We start from the raw sequence: 17,898 nt of genomic DNA, 5'->3' as shown, positions 1-17,898 counted from the left end.
TATATTTTGGATAAGGTCCTAACCGAGTATCCTATTAAAGGCCTGCTGTTACCTCAGGTGTTTGAGAAGAAGCTTGCGTCTGAGCATTATTCTAAATTAATGTCAGTCAGGAGAGACTCGTTCAGGGGGGGAACAGAATATTTACCTGTGCGGATAAGTATGAGAAATGTTAAAATATTTGGCGATTACCACCCTCTTGGAATAGATGACATAATGATGGGGTCTAAAGATGTAGATTCGGGAACCCTCCCTGTGGTGGTGGTGGCGATGAAGAGGAAGCTCAGGATCTGGATGTGAAGAGGAGTGGGCTTCTGATGAGCTCATCCTGGGCTCTGGATAAGGTGGCTGGAGGTGAATGGGGTGGAGGATGGTGCGACAATTCCTCCTGAAATGACAGCTGACAGGAGCAGAGAGAACAGATTTAAAGTTTGGCAGCAGCAACATGAATGGCTGAAGGAGATCGTGGCAAAATGTGATTGGCTGACCAGGAGAGGGAACACCTATAATCAGCTGATTGGAAGTGGTGGGAGAGAAATGATGCTATAAAGTGGAGTAAATTACGTCTTTTCAAGTCAATTTTGCATGCCGCGGCTTGAGGGCACTTGGATTACAATGGACGAGCCGTTCTGACGTTTTTGAAATGCATTAGCGGAGTTTTATTACATTTTCAAAATGTGGGTTCCATGCACTTCAAGTGTAACTGTTATTCCGGCTAGCTGTTATCCTCCGATACCCCAAACGAGTTTTGTGGATTAAAAAACTACACTGGACTTCTTGTTGGCATGAGGGTCAGTAAGTACTGTCTGTATTTTCATTCTAAAGTGGCCATTTCCTTTTAAGCCTTTTTATACAGAGATCGCACTATATGGCAGCTACAAAGTTCCTTCTTCATGCTGCCTTTGCATTTTGACACTAAACCAAATGACAGTAGCATCATGCCAACCCAGTGTGTGATTTTTAGACTGCATGCCGGCATCGCAGAATTCAGAATTCAGAATTCAGATTCAGATTCAGATTCAGAATACTTTATTAATCCCCGGGGGGAAATTGTTTTTGTTCCAATGCTCTGTGCAAAGTAGAAACAGAAATACAGCATGAATGGAAACAAGAGATAAAGATGAAGATATAAATAAGATACTAAAATAGACATTAAAATAAAATAAAATAAAATAAAATATTAAAGTAGACAATAAAATAAAATAAATAATAAAATAGTAAAGTAGACAATCTGAAATATATATAATATACAATGAAATGGTTGTAGCGTTATAAATGAAATAAGAATGAGTAATTATATTGTGTGTTTTGTTTTATAAATAGCCAAATGAGTCCGATCATCAGAGGATCAAGAAGAATCAAGAAGCATGACAAGCGAGACTGTAACACACCAGTGTCAGCCTCTAGTGTCACCTATAACACATGCGTTGGCAGCTCTATATAACAGTAATAATGGCATTAACATGGCAATCACAATTATGTAAAGTCTCCGTTACATCTTGTCCTCTGTTGGGAGAGTAAGCAGCTTCCAGACGTCATTGCTTACTTGTACTTGCTGTACTTCTTCTATGAGTTAGCTGCTAACTGCTAGCAGCTACTTTTTAAACCTCCTAAGGTGGATCACACGCATAACACCTCATCAAAACATCACATCAGTGCCACCCATGATTCTGCCAACTGTCCTGTTTATAGAGGCATTGTTTTGGTGCTGTTTCTACCTCCATTGCTGGCTTAAAGGCGAGACAACTCTGTCCCACCATTCCACGATTATACCATTTATACAGAACAGCGGGGTGGCATAACGGCATGAAATTCCCACCTTGAAGAGGTAGTGTAAAACGGAATTTAGTTTTGCATATCCAGAAGTATCTCCACAGCGTTGTGTCAGCGTTAGAGAAAGGTCTGGAATCAACGATTATCTTTCTGCTGTAGGGGAAAAAACACTCTGGTGTGTTTTTATTTTTTTAAACCCATCACAGTCATTTTGGGCAGCACTATGCTGAGGATATAGCGACAGTGCCCTTGCACAACAGTGTCAGGATGAACTTGTTACGTTTGAACATTTGCACGTAGGGAGGCGAGCACTGTCATCAAAATGGCCCTACCTAAGAAAAGGCCACAAAAACTACAACAGTCGTGTGTCACTGTGTGATTCAAGCTCTGGAGGAACCCCGGAGCTAAAGTATGGATTTATAGCAGATCATCATTATGATGGTGTCACAGAAGCTCATGTGAAGTGGATTGGTACATTGGTGATGTCAATGTGACTGGTGCATGCAGCTGTGAGAGAAAAGATGTAGTGAATCAAATCCAGCTGGTCATGTCAGTCTCACAGGATTCTTGTACCCCATGTTGATCCGTTTTCTGAGTCTGGGCTTTTCTGAGGTGCGTTCACAAGTTGTTTTATTTGTTGTAAATCTTTACAACAATTCACAGAGAGAACAAAGCAGGCAGGCCTTATTGCACGATTCAAATCTTTATCAAAACGTGCCACTTCCAGCGTTCAAGCTGTTAGCTCAGAGACTGCTGTTGTTTCCTGTAGTGAATGGGAGGTGGAAATGGTTACATGCAGACAGTGGAAGGAAGGAAGGAAGGAAAGGAGGATGCCGGGTGAAATCGGCACCACAATGCTATGCTTTTAATCATCATCTACATCTGGTGAGTCAGACTATTGTTCAGTTAATGGAGTTGGTTGCTTCCTAATAGATGGAATTACCTGTTTATCATAAACAAAAATACTTTGCATGCAAACTGCGTATGTTCATTTTTTACACAAGTGATTTAATTTAAAATACAAATGTGTTTTTCACTGATCTCTTGACCACTTTCAACATTTCAGTCCTTTGATCTTCATCAGGTAAAGTTCCAAGGAATTAAATTTTGTGTATTTAAATGAAGTGTATTGCAAGTAATAAGACAGTGTGCAGTCTACAAATTATTGAAGGTGTGCATGAGCCTCCACAGTCTATATGTACTTATCTACAATTTATTTTTTGAGGCTTAACATAAAAGTCACTATTACATTTGGTAAAATAAACCTTTCCAGCAACATCGTCACTCTGGATGATCAAAAACACACTTCGTCACTTATTAGCAACCATTTTTAGTAGACAGCAGTTCCAGTGGAAACTGTTTGTGGAAGAGCAGATGCTGAGTTTCCAAATTTAATTCTGTGAGCAATATAATTCCATTCACCAACATTGTATTCAGGTAGAGGAGATAAGAAAACATGGCAAGATAATCTGCACAGCTAGAGAACACTGGGAAAGGTGAGAAATTACTCACTGGCCACTTTATTTACACCTGTTCAACTAATTGGCCAATCACGTGGTAGCAGCTCAGCGCATTTAGGCATGTAGACATGGTCAAGACGACCTGCTGAAGTTCAAACTGAGCATCAGAATGGGGAAGAAAGGGGGTTTAAGTGACTTTGAACATGGCATGGTTGTTGGTGCCAGACAGGCTGGTCTGAGCATTTCAGAAACTGCTGATCTACTGGGATTTTCCACATACACCCATCCCTAGGGTTTACAGAGGATGGTCCGACAAAGAGAAGATAAAGTGAGCGGCTGTTCAGAGTGAAAATGCCTTGCTGATGCCAGAGGATAATGGCCAGACAGGTTCAAGACGATAGAAAGGCAACAGTCATGAAAATAACTGGAGATCTGCATCATGGATATGCAGCCAACAAATCTGCAACTGTGTGATGCCATCATGTCAATATGAACCAGGATCTGAGGAATGTTTCCAGCACCTTGTTGAATCTATGCCATGAAGAGTTAAGGCAGCTCTGAAGGCAAAAGGGGTGTCAAGCTAGCAAGGTGTACCTAATAAAGTGGCTGGCAAGTATACTATTCTGGGCCATCTTGCAAAAAGACATTACATGAGCCATATTTCGGATTTTTAAAGAGTCAGTGCATACAACATTTTAGTTTAGCTCAAGAGGGCAATGCACCATAGGTTAAGGCTCCTTAAAGAACCCTAAAATTGAGATCATAAAATAAGGCTTACAAGAGCAAGTGGGGCACTACTCTAGCTAGTAAAGAGAATCATCTCATAGCAAAGTTAATCCTCTGAACAAACAATTTATAAAATTGCTTCTTGCAGCTCTAGATGCGTACAGTATGTCTGTATACAACAAGTCACCTCGTGTTGATCTGGCCAATCTTCAGCCTTCCCAAAAAGGAGCAGGAATGCTAGTTAAAGTGCCTGAGGTCATGCAGGCCTCAAGTACGCCAATAGTCACAGCAGTGTCTACAGTTTGATTTTGCTGTATGTAATGCAGGTTGGACAGTTAAACATATTCAAAGTTTTCAAAGAATCTCATTAAGGCCAAAAAAAAAAAAAAACAAAAAAAAAAAACAAAACTTTGACAAGTAGTTAAGAACTTTGTTTATTCAGAGTTTTGACCGAGTGTTCAATATGTGAATAGGTCCAGAGGAGATCTGCCTGTGGAGGGAGGAGTCTGTACTTCTTCGCTCTGGAAACACAAAGTAAAATGTTAAGACCACCAACTGCACACAGATATCTAAAAGTTCAACTCCATAATTCCACATTTGGTTACATTACCTCTCTTCACTCCTCCTTTTATCCCTTGGTGTCTAGAGTTAGCCGTGCCTGCAAGATGCACACACTGGCCTCTGCAGGAACTGTCTGCTTGGCTGTTTGTGTCACATATCACCGCCTCACAGTGGACATAAATCTATGGGCAGACATGCTGGAGTGATGTAGCCTGTACCGCCTGCTGAGAACAGGTACCACATTTGGATGTTTGAGTCTCACCTCGTCTTTCAGAACCTCTTCGTCTTTAGTGAAGGTGAACATCTTCATGGAGAAGCGCTTGACGTGGGATGGGACCAAAACCCTGGCGCTGCTCACGACAGGATGGAAAACTGTCACATAGCTGTCGTCACGGTTCTCACAGCTAGTGAAGAAACATTGTAGCCTTTAAACACCTGAAACCTGGATTTCACCTTTGTTTCCATTTAAACAACTAGTTGAAAAGCTGAATTTTGCAAGAAGCTGTCCAATACCCGTCCACAATGATGTCCCAGCTGGGCAGAGATGTCTGGTCTTCATTGAGGGTGGCCCAGCAGTTCTCCACGATGAGCTCCAAATGTGGGTCAGTAGACTCCATCAGCTCCACCTCAAAATACAGAGGCTGCCTCAGATATTTCTGTACTGGATAGTCTTCTGCTTGGTAGAAGAGATTGTATGATGAATCTGGAGGAGAAGAGGGGAAGATGACATGGACCGAACAAAAGTTAGTGTCTTAAGGGGAGCTCCATTTTTCAAACCTGGACACCACCTGCATAAGAAGCTGTTTACAAAAATACCAGTGTCCATGTGAACAAGGCCTCAGTGACTTATGGAAATGGCAATTTTTGAAACTGCTGCTTTAGTAACCTTACCTTGAGCTAGCCTCATCTGCGCCAACAGCTGCCCTGAGCCAATCTCTGCTGTGGGCTCATAGCTTCTTTGTTTAGCGCTGAATGCAACAGTCTGAGTCTTATTAACCATGTAGTAGCAGGAAATAGTTTGCCTACAAGAGAAAAAAAAAAACACATTAAATGTGTTCACCTAATAATGATAAACAGTACATCAGGTTAAGACTAATGAGTCTACCTGTATTCTGGATCAACTGGTGATGTGTAGGCTGCTCCTTTGTTGTTGTAATACAGGCTGATCTCATTCTCATACATCATGTAGTGGTCAAAGAACTAAAGGAGAGCAGATGGCATTAAAACCTTAAACACAAGCACTTTAGTTTCTGGATTTAATAAGACCTTATACTTACCGTTCTTGTGGTCCCACAGGAGTCAACACTGAAAGAGAAATATGCAAAGCGACTGTCACTGAACACTGGTTTACAGGACTGGTCCCTCAGAGTCAACCAGCTTGGCTCCAGATTAGGCACCGACTCCACCTTCACAGCCACAGCGGTCATTGTTCCATTGGGGTAACACTCTGACGGTCAAAGAGGCAACAGATTAAGAAAACATCCCATAATGCAAGCAGCAAAAAAAATGCTACAATTTTCATGTCTTACGAGTTGTCATTAGGGGGAAGTTGCAGGACAGGTAGAGATCAGCCAGCACCCAGTTGTTGTGATCAAACACAAGCATGTCGACTCTGGCTCTGACTGAATATGCCGTGATCAGCTGAAAAGACAGGAAGTGAAGTTATCCAGCGCTTCAGATTTATGGAGACATTCTGCAGTTTCCTGACATACCTCAAACACTGTGTCCTGGGCGGTGTACGGCAGTATAAGGCTCAAGTGGGTACTGTTTTCTTGGAAGTGGTAGTCCTCGGCCATCTCCGGTGTTAGCTCTCGAATTCCAACCATGGCCTGGAAATTGGAGCCTTGGCTGCCGAATTTCACGCTGATGTAGAACTGGTTGTGGTCACAGGTGCCAGTGATGGTGGGCAGCACTAGAAGCAGAGACTGTATTAAGCAGTTGGCTGTGTAGCAGCACTAAAAAAAAAAATATATATATATAAATTGGGGTGAACGGCCCCTTAAATTCATAAGTGCTATATCGTAAGCAACTGGACTTGCTTGCGTTTCTTGAAGACGTTTCACCTCTCATCCAAGAAGCTTCTTCAGTTCTAAATGACTGGTACGAAGTTGCAGGCTTTAAACCCTGTGTGGGTGGGAACCCTTGCAGAGAAACTAAGAGCTCACATGACCCCTATGACTCTGCAAGGGTTCCCACCCACACAGGGTTTAAAGTCCAGTGGCCTACGATATAGCACTTACGATTACCATGACCTGGATGACTGAGAATCTTCAGACAAGGTCCCTTAAATTCTGGAAAAAGCAGCCATCATGAACAAGAAGAGCTCACCAACATCCTGCAGAGATGCCTGCACGTCCACTGGATGGGCAAATGGAGTTTCTTCAGGCTGGATCATGAACCCAAAGATCAGAGGGAGGGTGTAGGTCGTAACCAAGCGTTCAGGATTCTGCAGATGTCAAAAGAAAAAGCTTGTCATGTCACTGAAAACATTTAAGCAGAGAGCAAACTGCAAAAAAGGTGTTTTGCATCTATAATTCCACATACGTGTTTCAGGACAACGTCAGCATCAAAGGGCACTTGTAGAGAGAAGCTCTTTGTGCCATTGGGGAAGCCGTGCTCCTGGACCGTGAAGCCTCTGGCGTTGCACTCCTCAACAGTGAGAACCCCGGTGGAGAAGGTGATGTTCCTCAGCACCACATCATGAAGGAAGGTCCCCAAGTGAACGCTGAACAGCCGGGCCTCTGGGACGGTGTCTGAGGAACAGAAAGTGGCACGTTCACACCCTTCACATGAGTCTGGGTTTCTATAGCTTACCATAAAATAGACTTACTGTCTTGGACGTGGGGCGGTCGGGGCATCAGAGGGGTGGTGATAGGGAACAAAACCTTGTATCTGGTATCATCGTGGGTGTCATCTGCCCTCCACAGTACCTCAAGCATGGGCTCCACAATGTAGGTGATGTGGTACTGGTAATCTGGGGCATGGCTCTGCAATTATTCATGGCATTTTAATAAAACATGCAAATGGCCCAGTGAGTCTTGCATAGCAAATCCAGAGACTTTCCAACCTTGTAGTAACCATCAGGCGAGCCCACTGGGATTTCGATGACGATGTGGAAGTCTGTGGTGGACAGCCTGTACCCCTGCGCCGCCATCTGAGGCTTGTCCAGCCGCTGCCCGTTGATGCCCATGTGCATTTCTAGGATTTTAAAGTTGCCGTGCACCAGAGGTGTCACACGGCGAGGTACGTGCCAAGAGATTACGTCGTCGGTGAAGAGGACGCCACCTGTTAAACAAAGCAACTGCTGACATAACTGCAACAACTTAGCAATTTGTGAAATTAATAGTAAGCATGAGAATCACCTGTGGGACAAGCAGCTGCCAGGTTCACCATACTCAAACCATGTGGTGCTTTGTAGTAAGCGCTTGCCCTGAAAACCTCCATGGGGACTCCAGCCACCTATAAGATGTCTGTTTTAGTGTCATTTAGACGAAAATGAAACAAAACACTGAGATGGGTGTGTTGCTTACATCCTCCGAGTACGTCTCGGCTGTATTGTACGGGCTTCGCATAACCAGACGGGTGGAGGTGGTCGTAGCCCCGTAGCCGGCCTGCTCAGCCTCCTTCAGCACCATTGACACTGGTTCTGGGGTGAAAAACGTCATCTTCCAGATACCATGTTCTGCACCAGAGGCCTACAGGAAGGGAAGAAAGCAGAAATTCTATTGAAGGGGATGCCAAATGGTGCAGGGTAAAAACTGTAGTAACTCAAAAAAAGTCAACATACGTCAGGAATGGTGTTGACCTTCACATCCTGACTCTGCCCCTTTGCTTCAGCTTGTGGATCAGGTGTAGCCAAGTGGTTCGACACCTTAAATAAATAAATAAATAAATAAATAAATAAATAAATAAATAAATACTCACTTCATAATTTGTCACCACACACAAACACAAGATGATAAACCCCCAAAGTAAAGCGACCTACTTCCATGTAGTTCCTGTCGCAGAGAATCTCTCTGGAGGCCCACCGAGTGTAGCTGCAAGTCTGCGTCACATCGTGACTGACCACGTCCGAGGGACTCTGGCCGTACATTCGGAGTCTCAAGCCGACGCTGAATGTTGTATCATCCTACAGAGGAAGGAAACAAAAAGAGATGGATGAGGACAGAAGTCTTTGCTGTGTAAGCATTTTTTGCATCTGTAGTTTAGGCATTGGCCCTTTGAAACCTGGGGTTGGAGAAACTTTAACAATCACTTTTCTTGCACTGCCTTGAAATGCCTTTAAGTATTTAAACCTTTGAAAGAAATGGTACCATTTGCTCGGGGTTCAAACAAATGAAAAAAAGGCAATGAGCAACTTTGTAAAAAAAAAAAAAATCCCACAAACTGCGAGAAAAAGAAAAAAAATACAAAAAACAAAAACTAGAACACATGGAACACTTAAAAAATAATAAATCTGTATCACCATTTTAATTATTAATTTTCTTGTTTTTTTAATTCTCATTTTACTAATTTCTTGCTAACTATTTGGTCATTTCTTTCGTTGCTCACTGTCTTCTTCCCGTGTTTTTAAAAAGAAATTGAGCCAATTTGCTCAGATTTTTAAAGAGTTAGCCAAAAATTTTAGCTGAAATTTAGATTTGTTTTAGCCACTGCTTAAATTGTTTGGGTGAAAACTCAAACTTGTTTGGTTGCAGTTGCTTCTGTCCATTTATCAGTAAATTTAATGACCTTGGATTAAGGCTGAAATATTTGAAGATCTTACTTTGCATAGTTTATACCAAAGCATTTAAGCCAAGAAAATACAGGCAGATTATGGGATGAAAATCAGTTGCAGCCCTGAAATTCACATTGGTCTCCTTACACCAAAGGGTAAAGTACTTTGGGTCCTTTAGAGGGAAGGGGGAGGGGCACTAATTGGAGGTTTGATTTAAGTTCTCATCAAGGACATAAAAATGAACTACTGTCTGCCTGGTGTCAATTTACATTGGTCCCCTGAGAAATAAATGAGGAACGATGCGGACCAGAAAGTGCTTTCTCAGTGGAAAATTACAAAATCCAGGACATGGTATCGCTCCTCTGTTCGCTTAAAACTAGACTGCAACAAATCTGCTTGAAGACTATGGGTGAAACACTTGAGTCAAGTTTAACTGTTTGTATTAAGAGCATGTTGTCTCAGGTAGGTAGTATTACATCTGAGCAATCTCACATTTTATTTGAAAGTTATCTTTTGCTGCAGCACAGAAGATTTAAAGTCCCACGGGCAGTTTGAACAGCTTGAGAAACCCTTTAGTTTCTCAGTCTGTCAACCTACTAGCATCGAAGGTAGCGTTGATGTACCTGGTCAAACACTGAATATAAAAAGGGAATGATTAATTTGCACAACAGCCACTTTTAAGTTAAATAAAATCAAATGAAAAAACACCATAAAACATACTTTGTTGTCCACATAGCAGCCCATCAGAGATGTGTAGATTCTGGTGTTACCCCAGGGGTCAGACTCCATGCTATATCCACACTGAGCAGCCAAGCTGGGTGTTAACACAATGTGCTGGGTGCCATCTAGGGAGACAAACAGCAAACATGAGGGATCCCTTCTCCCACTGATGAGCCAATCTGCTTGTCACTAGCATATTTTATACTCACTGACGGCCTCCACTTCGAGCTGGTTCCCCACTGCTAGAGCCTCGTCCAAGGACAGCCTCATGAGATTAGCCGCACACTCTGACCTTAAACCACTGCCTGTTGAAAAGAAAAGCCTCATGAGAAAGAAGGTAACACTCACTAAAAAGGTGATAGTGATTTCATGTGAACAAACACTTACTTGACTGCGAGTTAAGCTTCACATTTGGCCTTGCTTGACCCAAGACGATTACTGCAGCCATCAAGTTCCATAACAAACTTAAACAAATGAAACACACAGGTTAGAAACATTAAAGCAGGTAGATAAAAGCCTTTAAATAAAAGAAAACTTAACTTACATGTTCTCAAGCGTCGCCATGTTGCAGTCTGAATACAGCCAAACAAAAAATGACAAGAATCCAATTACTTTCAGAGTTTGGCACTGAAACCCCAGCACACCCCCACCAACAAACCAACCCTGACGTGAAGGGCCCCATTGCTTTACTGAGCCCACACCAGCTGTTTTATATATCAGCTAATGACAGTGCACAGGTGAGGCACATCAGTGGCTCTCCACCCACCTCAAATGCAGTGAGAGCGCTCATACATGCCTCCATGTTTCTTACTAAAAGACTGCATGTGTGAAGAATAAAAACACATTTATCAGGAGTGTGAGAAAAATAATTTATTGTTCAGTGATTATAAACATATGTACATGTCTTTGGTAACATAAATGTCTCTCTTTAAATTATTCAACTTGTGTCTCAAGAATCAAGGATAAAAAATCCTTAAAACCAACCCAATCATCAGAATATATGTTGGCACTGTATGTTTCTGCAAACCATTGATATGTTACATGTGTACGTTATTATGTAGCAGACACGATGAAACTGTATGTTTGAACAACGCTGTGGTTAAAGTGTGGTTCAGTTTAGCCGTAAAACCTCTTGGTTATGTGGTTAGGAATGTTGTTGATTATGAGACTCTGGACCCCTGGGCGCAGCTCTGGAAAAGGCCCCACTACCTCTCTTCTACAAAAGCGCAAGACACACACACTTTATGTCCGTTTTGCCTCTCCTTGTAATCGTATAAATCTTTTTGTGGTCACTTTGTCTCTTAGCAGTCATTTTGTGTTCTTTTAAGATCAATATCTTTCGCTTTGGAGTAATTTTATGCCTTTTTTGTAGTTTTGTGCCTTCTATAGATAATTTCGTTTCTCATAGAAGTTATTTTGAATCCTTTTTTGTCGTTTTGTGTCTTTTTAAGATCATTTCGTTTCTATTTGGAGTATTTTTGTGTATTTTTTGTAGTTCTGTTTCCCTCTGTAGTCGCTTCGTGTCTCTTTATGATTGCTTTGCCCCCTCCGGTAGTTATTTTGTCTCTCTTTGCAGTCCCCTTGCATCTCTTTGTGGGCTTTTTTTGTCTCTTCCTGGTGAGCACATGTACATCTGAATTTTGCAGGTAAAGGCTGCTTCAGGCTCCCAGGCCTGTGCCCAGTAGGCCTGACCAGTAATTCATCGTATGGTTAGGAAGAGATCATATTTGGACTTAAAAAGTCCAGTTTTGGTGTCACAATCGTGGCTGTACAAGCTGTAGATGTCTGGTAAAATGCAACTGTTTTTCATGGCACTATCGGTGATGTAAAAACAGCAACAGGTCGCTAAAACACATTTGCATTTGGTGACGAAAAAGCTGGGTTTTTTTTTAGCAATGACATGCTAAAAAAAATGGATTTGTTGGTCTTGAACTGTGATCTGCAGCTTGGCAGGTGTCTCGCCAGGTGTCACACATCCACCATCCCCTCAACCTCTCAGTGACAAAGTCAATTAATATACTATGTTAATACAATACATATGAAACATACAAATGTAACACATTCATGGTTTGCAGAAACATATGATGCCAGCATTTAAAACACAAAACACATTTTTCCTTTGCACCAGAGAGCCTGCTCATCATTACTGTACGCCAACACTTGATTATGGTTTGTTTATAGTCGCAAACCTCCTCCCAGTGTCTTCAAGATGGTGCTCTAACATTTATTACGGACTGTAAAACCAAAGCTCATCATTTCACCTGGTGCTCCTGCTCGAGTCGATGAGTCTGTGCTGTCCACTCACAGACTCATACAATAATCTACTTTCATTTATGAGGCCATTACATTATTTCCAACAGGAAGAGTCTCGAGTCAGTGCAGAAAAGGAATTATCAATGCTCTGCTTAACAAAAATCCATACAAGCGTCGCGCCTGATCCAGTGGGTTGTCTACTTCCTTTCATGTGTTCAAACTGAAAATGTTTTTGCAGCTATCATCTGATTTACAGTGGTCACTGCTTTGTGCACGTTGTTTTATGTTTCACTTTTAGATTTATCTTCACGCTGACATCTTTAAATAATCAAAGTGTTCATCCTCAGATTAAACAGCGACATCTTAATTTGTTAGATGACAGCTGTACATAAATTTAAGCTTTTTTGTTTATTTGTTAGGATCCCCAATAGCTGTGCCCTAGAGCACCACTTATCTTCCTGGGGTCCACCTTTAAAAACATAAATTAAACATTATCGTCCACACACATCAACTCAACTGACAACACTTGACGGAATATACATCTTCTCTTCAGCCACCAGTTTTAAGGATATATAATATATGTACTCTGGCTGTCAGTATCCCCTGTTAATCTTGTGCTGCTGGTCCAGTATTGTCTGCTGCAGGCTCACTTTGGCATCTTCAAAATCTGGATTGAGCTTTAATGCTTGTTGGAAGTCACTCTTGGCATCGTCAAAAAAACCTGTAAAATAAAAAAATTGTAAATACTTAGTGAGTTTATGATTTGTCATGTACTGCCAAACTGGGTTGTTAGGAGTCAGCAGTTTTATTTTCTGGGCAGCATGAGCACAAGAGCTTTCAGAAAATACACAGCTCCATCTAGTGTCATAAAGAGGAAGGACACACCAAACTGACTTCACATACAACATCATCAACCCACCTTGTGATCACACCATAGCATAATGTAACATAAGTTCTGTGAATTTAAGTGGTAGTGTAGTGTGTTTTTTTTTTTTTAAAGACCAGAATATTTTTGTAAAATAATTATTTAAAAAGATGAAAAAAATCATTGTAATATAAATCCTATAATATTTTACAACTACAGAATTGAGGAAAATGCACAAATTATTATTATTCTGCAGAAACATGTCAGCACAAAATGTGCATAAGAGTGCTCTTGAGTGTGTGTAGAACAAATCTCAAATACGAAAACACTGATCAGAATCTTTGTGAAAACTGCACAACTTGGTTTCAAGAAGAAATTTCTTCTTTAGAACAGTTGGTGAATAAGGCCCAGAGTGGATTTTATCTGCTAAGGAGACTGGGGTCCTTTGTACAGGGGGCACTTCTTAGGACTTTCTATGACTATGCGGTGGCATCAGCCATCTTCTATAGAGTGGTTTGCTGGGACAGCAGCATCTCGACAGGTGGCAGGAAGCGACTTAACAGACTGATAAAAAAGGCCAGCTCTGCGCTGGGATGTTCCCTCAACCCCGTGGAGGTAGTGGAGAAAGGAGAATGATAGCCAAACTATTATCCCTTATGGAGAACATGTCCCACCCCATGCAGGACACTTTGACAGCACTGGGTGGCTCCTTCAATGACAGGCTGCTTCACCTGCGGTGTCTGAAGGAGAGATACTGCAGGTCCTTGCTTCCTGCTGCTGTCAGATGACACAACCAACTCTGCTCCCAGTAGATCACACATACCAAAACTATGGAGAGTCAATCATCACTCATGTGCGACATTTGTATCTGTTAACTGCAAAATATCTATACTTACATCAGTCAGTAATGTGAAATCAGCCACTCAGTCTCTGTCTCCTTATATATTCTGCTTCTTTCTGATGCTCCCTTTTTATATTGTTCAGTGTTTTTATACTGTTTGCATATCGGTTCTTGACATGTACAATTTACTTATTTTACTTACTTATATATTGCTTTGTATTTTTTTGACTGATGCTTCCTGTGTGCACTATCCCTCTGCTGCTGTAATGGTGCAAATTTCTCCACTGTGGGACGAATAAATGAATATCTTACTCATCTTATCCTAAGAAGAGACCCCTAGCCTAAATCCAGTAGGTGGCGGTAAAGCCACCTATTAGATGCCAGCCGCCATTAAAAGAAGTAAAAGAAGAAGTAACTCACTTCGCTCCGTCAACTTTGAAGATGACAGAGCTACCTACTGTGTCATTGTGTACTTTTGTCAATTAAGTGTTGATGTATCCTCACCCAGTCTGTAGTGGACGAGCCCTCTGTTGTAAAACGGTACTTCAAACCCGCTGTCAGTCTGTATGGCGGAAGTGTAGTCCTCCACCGCTTCATGAAAATCCACCCGGAGGTACTTTATCTGTCCGCGGTTGTTGTAAGCAGTGGCCAAACTACTAGCTTCACATTCCCTGTGGAAATATGACACCGTTAAACATGATTTCTATAAGAATGAAGTCAATTAAATGACACCGAAGAGAGAGAAACGACATTAGCGTTAGCTAACAGTTAGCTAAACTCGGGTGACAGAATCTGACAGGTAGCAGAATACTGTGTAACACCGGGTGGACAACAGTTGGTGACCGTTAGCTCGATTAACACCTTTATAAAGAAACAAACTGTACCTGGACTGTGAACAGGAAGAGATATACTTCGTGTACAGCTCCTCTGCCTGCTGGAAATTCCGCCTTTTGAATTCAGAGTGAGCATATTCAAGTGTTTGGGAGTTATCTTCCTCCATTATGTGAAGGTTTGTCTGTTGTGTTTTACAGCTGCGGAAGTGATGTCACTTAAGAGACCGTCCAATCATATTTTAGTGTGTCTCAAATGGGCGGGGCTTAACATTAACAGACCAACTGTATTATAATTTTCCTTTGTCTTTATCACTTTGACTTTACTTAATTAAATAATATAACATATTATTTCTATCCTATATTTCTATGCTAATGTTATATTTAAATAGTAACGAAGACGCAGTGTTTTTGCACTTTTGTGACACAGATGCCTCTTTTTTCATTTTTTGTGAAATATATAACACTCTCTACCACCTGGGTGAGATGATTGTTGAATATAACATTAACAATGCATTATTTTAATTTTATCTATTTTTTTATAAGAGTATTTGTCTTTTTTCTACTCTTTGCTTTATATTAATGTACCTCAGTGATAATTCTAATTATTAACAGATATTTTGCTGTTCTTATTGCCATTCCTCAACCTTGTATGAGGGCTGTGGGTGCAGGTTCATTGTTGGAAAAACTCATGTCACTAAACTGTTTTGTGACTGTCCCTAAAATGCTGATAAAATATGTTGAAAAAAAAAAAAACCCACAATAACCAGCGCCCTGCACTTTCATTAATATGTTGCACCCACTGTTGTTCCATATGCATAGATATTTTCCCACTTTTTTTTTTATTTTAATATGTGTGTGTATTTTATTTTACAGTGGGATATATATTTATTTTATTATGCATAGTAAGCATTTTCAGCACCAACATTTCCTTTGAGATTAATAAACAATTATGGGGTTTTTTTTATCCTAATTTTATTTTCATTTCAATTTAAGATTTCCTATGAAAAAGTTGGTTCACCTCTTCTGCAAGTAAATAGGCGGTTAAACTGTTTTCCTCATGTCTCACAATATTATCTCTCGTTAGATAACGTAATTAACATGTGGTGATTGGCCTTCAGACTTTACTGTACCATAAATCATTTATACACAGAGGATAACTGATTTCTGATGCGTAAGATTAAATGTTTTTTTTTAACAGCAGGTGGCAGACTTGACTGACCTGAGACAAGACAGTGAAGTTATCACTGTAGATAGGTGCAGTTCAAATTATATATGATTATATATAGTATAAGCATGAACTTTTAACATAAAATCCAGTCTGTGGCTAACTATGTGAAATAATATTAGCCCAGTAATGTAGCAATGGATGTGTTTTTCATTTTAAAGAGAAGGATCCTGACCCTCACAGACTCAAACATGTGTCACACTGCTCTCAGGACAGTGTGCACACTCGCTGCAGTAAATACAGAACAAGGAGCAAACCCATAAGCAAACTGATGAGAAATTCCCGACAATCTCCGAGGTGAGGAAGTCAACAGTCGTGGTGAAAAATGACACCTTAAGGAAGCAGAGGTCACTCAGTAGCCGTGCACTTCCCTGTTGCGGCCCATTAATCTCCAGACTGTGTGGACGAGTTGAAACACATCAAACGGAGACCACTTTGACCCAGAGGAAGAGGATATTGGCGGCTGGCTGTTTGACACTGCTGAGAAAATGGCAATAATACGCAACCTGTGGAAAAGTAGGTTAACTGTGGGCAGTTACATCATCACATGAATCAAAGGGTTTCTGCATCCCCAAAACATCCAGAGAGTCACACTCAGTAAGAGACTCAAATGCTTTTTCATGCATTTAAAGGTGAATAGGATAAAACTTACAATGAACAGATATCACTATGAAACTTCCCATTTTGGTAACTGACATTAAAACAATTATTATTTTGTATTTCAAGTGTCCTTAAAATTCTTATAAAGATATTATGTGGGGGCCTTTTGCCTTATTTGATAGGACAGAATTGGGGGGAAGGAGCAGAGAGAGGGAGGTAGGATGAAATGCAGCAAAGAACACAGCCTTTGTACATGGGGCACCTGCTTGACCAGGTGAGCTCGTGGGAGCCCCAAGTAAATTTTATGTTTAGATATGTGAATAAGACACTATCTAATTATATATACACTCATTCGCATTTTCAGAACTAAACTCAGATAAACACCTAAATGTGTATTTTGGAAATTTTCTTTCTACTAGTCCACATGTTATGGAGATAAAATAACCCCAAATCTAAAAAGTGACAAGTGCATGACAAAACTGTGTGTATACCTGTAGTGTCTCCCCTCAAATGAGACAGGATTACCTGGTTCCACTGTGTCCGTCATTAGAGGTCAGATTTGTTTATGCGAGGCTGCTTAAAACTTCTTAAAGCAGCTGCTGTAATGCTATGGAAAGTCTTATGATGTTTACTTTGGCAAGAGCCGGGCGACCTGGACACCTGAAGCAAAGACTGTTATGTTCAACAGTGCAGGAGCTGGTGCTTCTTCTTGCACCCTAAATGTTGCTGTTTGCTGAGAGACTTAACACAAAGTATCAAAGTCCACTTTGGGTTGGCAGGACCTGGACACACATTTATCACACACCTTTATCCTTTTCACTGACAGACACTACTTTACTACTCTGCTCTTTACTCTACTTTACTTAACACAGTAGGACTTAATTTTGTTGAATTCCAGTTGTCCCTTTTCTTATAATGTTATCCTTTCTGGCAATATATTAATCGTGTTTTACCTGAGTATTAGTGTCATAAAATCAGTATTCAGTCATTAGTAGCTTCATATTTAAACATTAGAGTGGTATCAATCTTCTCATCTAACTCACAGCATGAAAGTGAATATCCCAAAATATTGCTTTTAGTAGAGATCAGCTGAGGAATATTAAATGTTAAAGCTATAAAGGCACTTTTTTGTTCAACCAAAAGTTTACCCTCAACTTGTCTCACTTAAACTGTCTGAGCATGACAATGGTACCCCGAAAGAGTGGCCTCGTTCAATCGCTGCCCGCCCCTCAACTCAAGTGCACCAGAATTAGTCTACGCACATTAAATAATTAGTAACATTAAAGCTAGTGTCGGCAGAAATCTGGAAAAGAGAAAAAAAAAAAAA

The 17,898-nt window shown here is 40.8% G+C and overlaps 2 protein-coding genes across 2 annotated transcripts; both read right to left on the bottom strand.

Moving 5' to 3' along the window:
* Window positions 1–4,384: 4,384 nt before the first annotated feature.
* zpax1 (zona pellucida protein AX 1) lies at window positions 4,385–10,650 on the bottom strand. The gene is made up of 21 exons (XM_049590391.1): window positions 10,499–10,650; window positions 10,342–10,418; window positions 10,164–10,259; window positions 9,955–10,079; window positions 8,503–8,646; window positions 8,305–8,388; window positions 8,048–8,212; window positions 7,880–7,976; window positions 7,585–7,802; window positions 7,348–7,504; window positions 7,062–7,270; window positions 6,846–6,963; window positions 6,230–6,429; window positions 6,047–6,158; window positions 5,795–5,964; window positions 5,623–5,717; window positions 5,409–5,539; window positions 5,031–5,220; window positions 4,780–4,921; window positions 4,567–4,699; window positions 4,385–4,477 (listed from the first exon to the last, which is right to left on the bottom strand). The coding sequence occupies exons 1-21, from the start codon at window positions 10,516–10,518 to the stop codon at window positions 4,395–4,397; spliced, it is 2,766 nt and encodes a 921-aa protein (XP_049446348.1). The 5' UTR covers window positions 10,519–10,650; the 3' UTR covers window positions 4,385–4,394.
* A 159-nt stretch (window positions 10,651–10,809) lies between these two features.
* Window positions 10,810–14,938, bottom strand: ttc32 (tetratricopeptide repeat domain 32). The gene is made up of 3 exons (XM_049590392.1): window positions 14,798–14,938; window positions 14,418–14,584; window positions 10,810–12,928 (listed from the first exon to the last, which is right to left on the bottom strand). Exons 1-3 carry the CDS (start codon window positions 14,911–14,913, stop codon window positions 12,801–12,803), a joined length of 411 nt encoding a protein of 136 aa, XP_049446349.1. The 5' UTR covers window positions 14,914–14,938; the 3' UTR covers window positions 10,810–12,800.
* Window positions 14,939–17,898: the final 2,960 nt, after the last annotated feature.

This window comes from Epinephelus fuscoguttatus, linkage group LG11, assembly GCF_011397635.1.
Source record: "Epinephelus fuscoguttatus linkage group LG11, E.fuscoguttatus.final_Chr_v1".
NCBI lineage: Eukaryota > Metazoa > Chordata > Actinopteri > Perciformes > Serranidae > Epinephelus > Epinephelus fuscoguttatus.
This window is presented reverse-complemented; position numbering and strand designations above follow the sequence as displayed.

Coding starts and splice junctions, on each gene's coding strand:
- zpax1 (XM_049590391.1), bottom strand. CDS start 10,518: ATGGCGACGCTTGAGAACAT. Junction 7,977..8,047: donor CCGAGACGTACTCGGAGGAT/GTAAGCAACACA, acceptor GACATCTTATAG/GTGGCTGGAGTCCCCATGGA. Junction 6,430..6,845: donor GGCATCTCTGCAGGATGTTG/GTGAGCTCTTCT, acceptor CTCTGCTTCTAG/TGCTGCCCACCATCACTGGC.
- ttc32 (XM_049590392.1), bottom strand. CDS start 14,913: ATGGAGGAAGATAACTCCCAAACACTTGAATATGCTCACTCTGAATTC. Junction 14,585..14,797: donor TCTTCCTGTTCACAGTCCAG/GTACAGTTTGTT, acceptor ATATTTCCACAG/GGAATGTGAAGCTAGTAGTT. Junction 12,929..14,417: donor GCTCGTCCACTACAGACTGG/GTGAGGATACAT, acceptor TTTATTTTACAG/GTTTTTTTGACGATGCCAAG.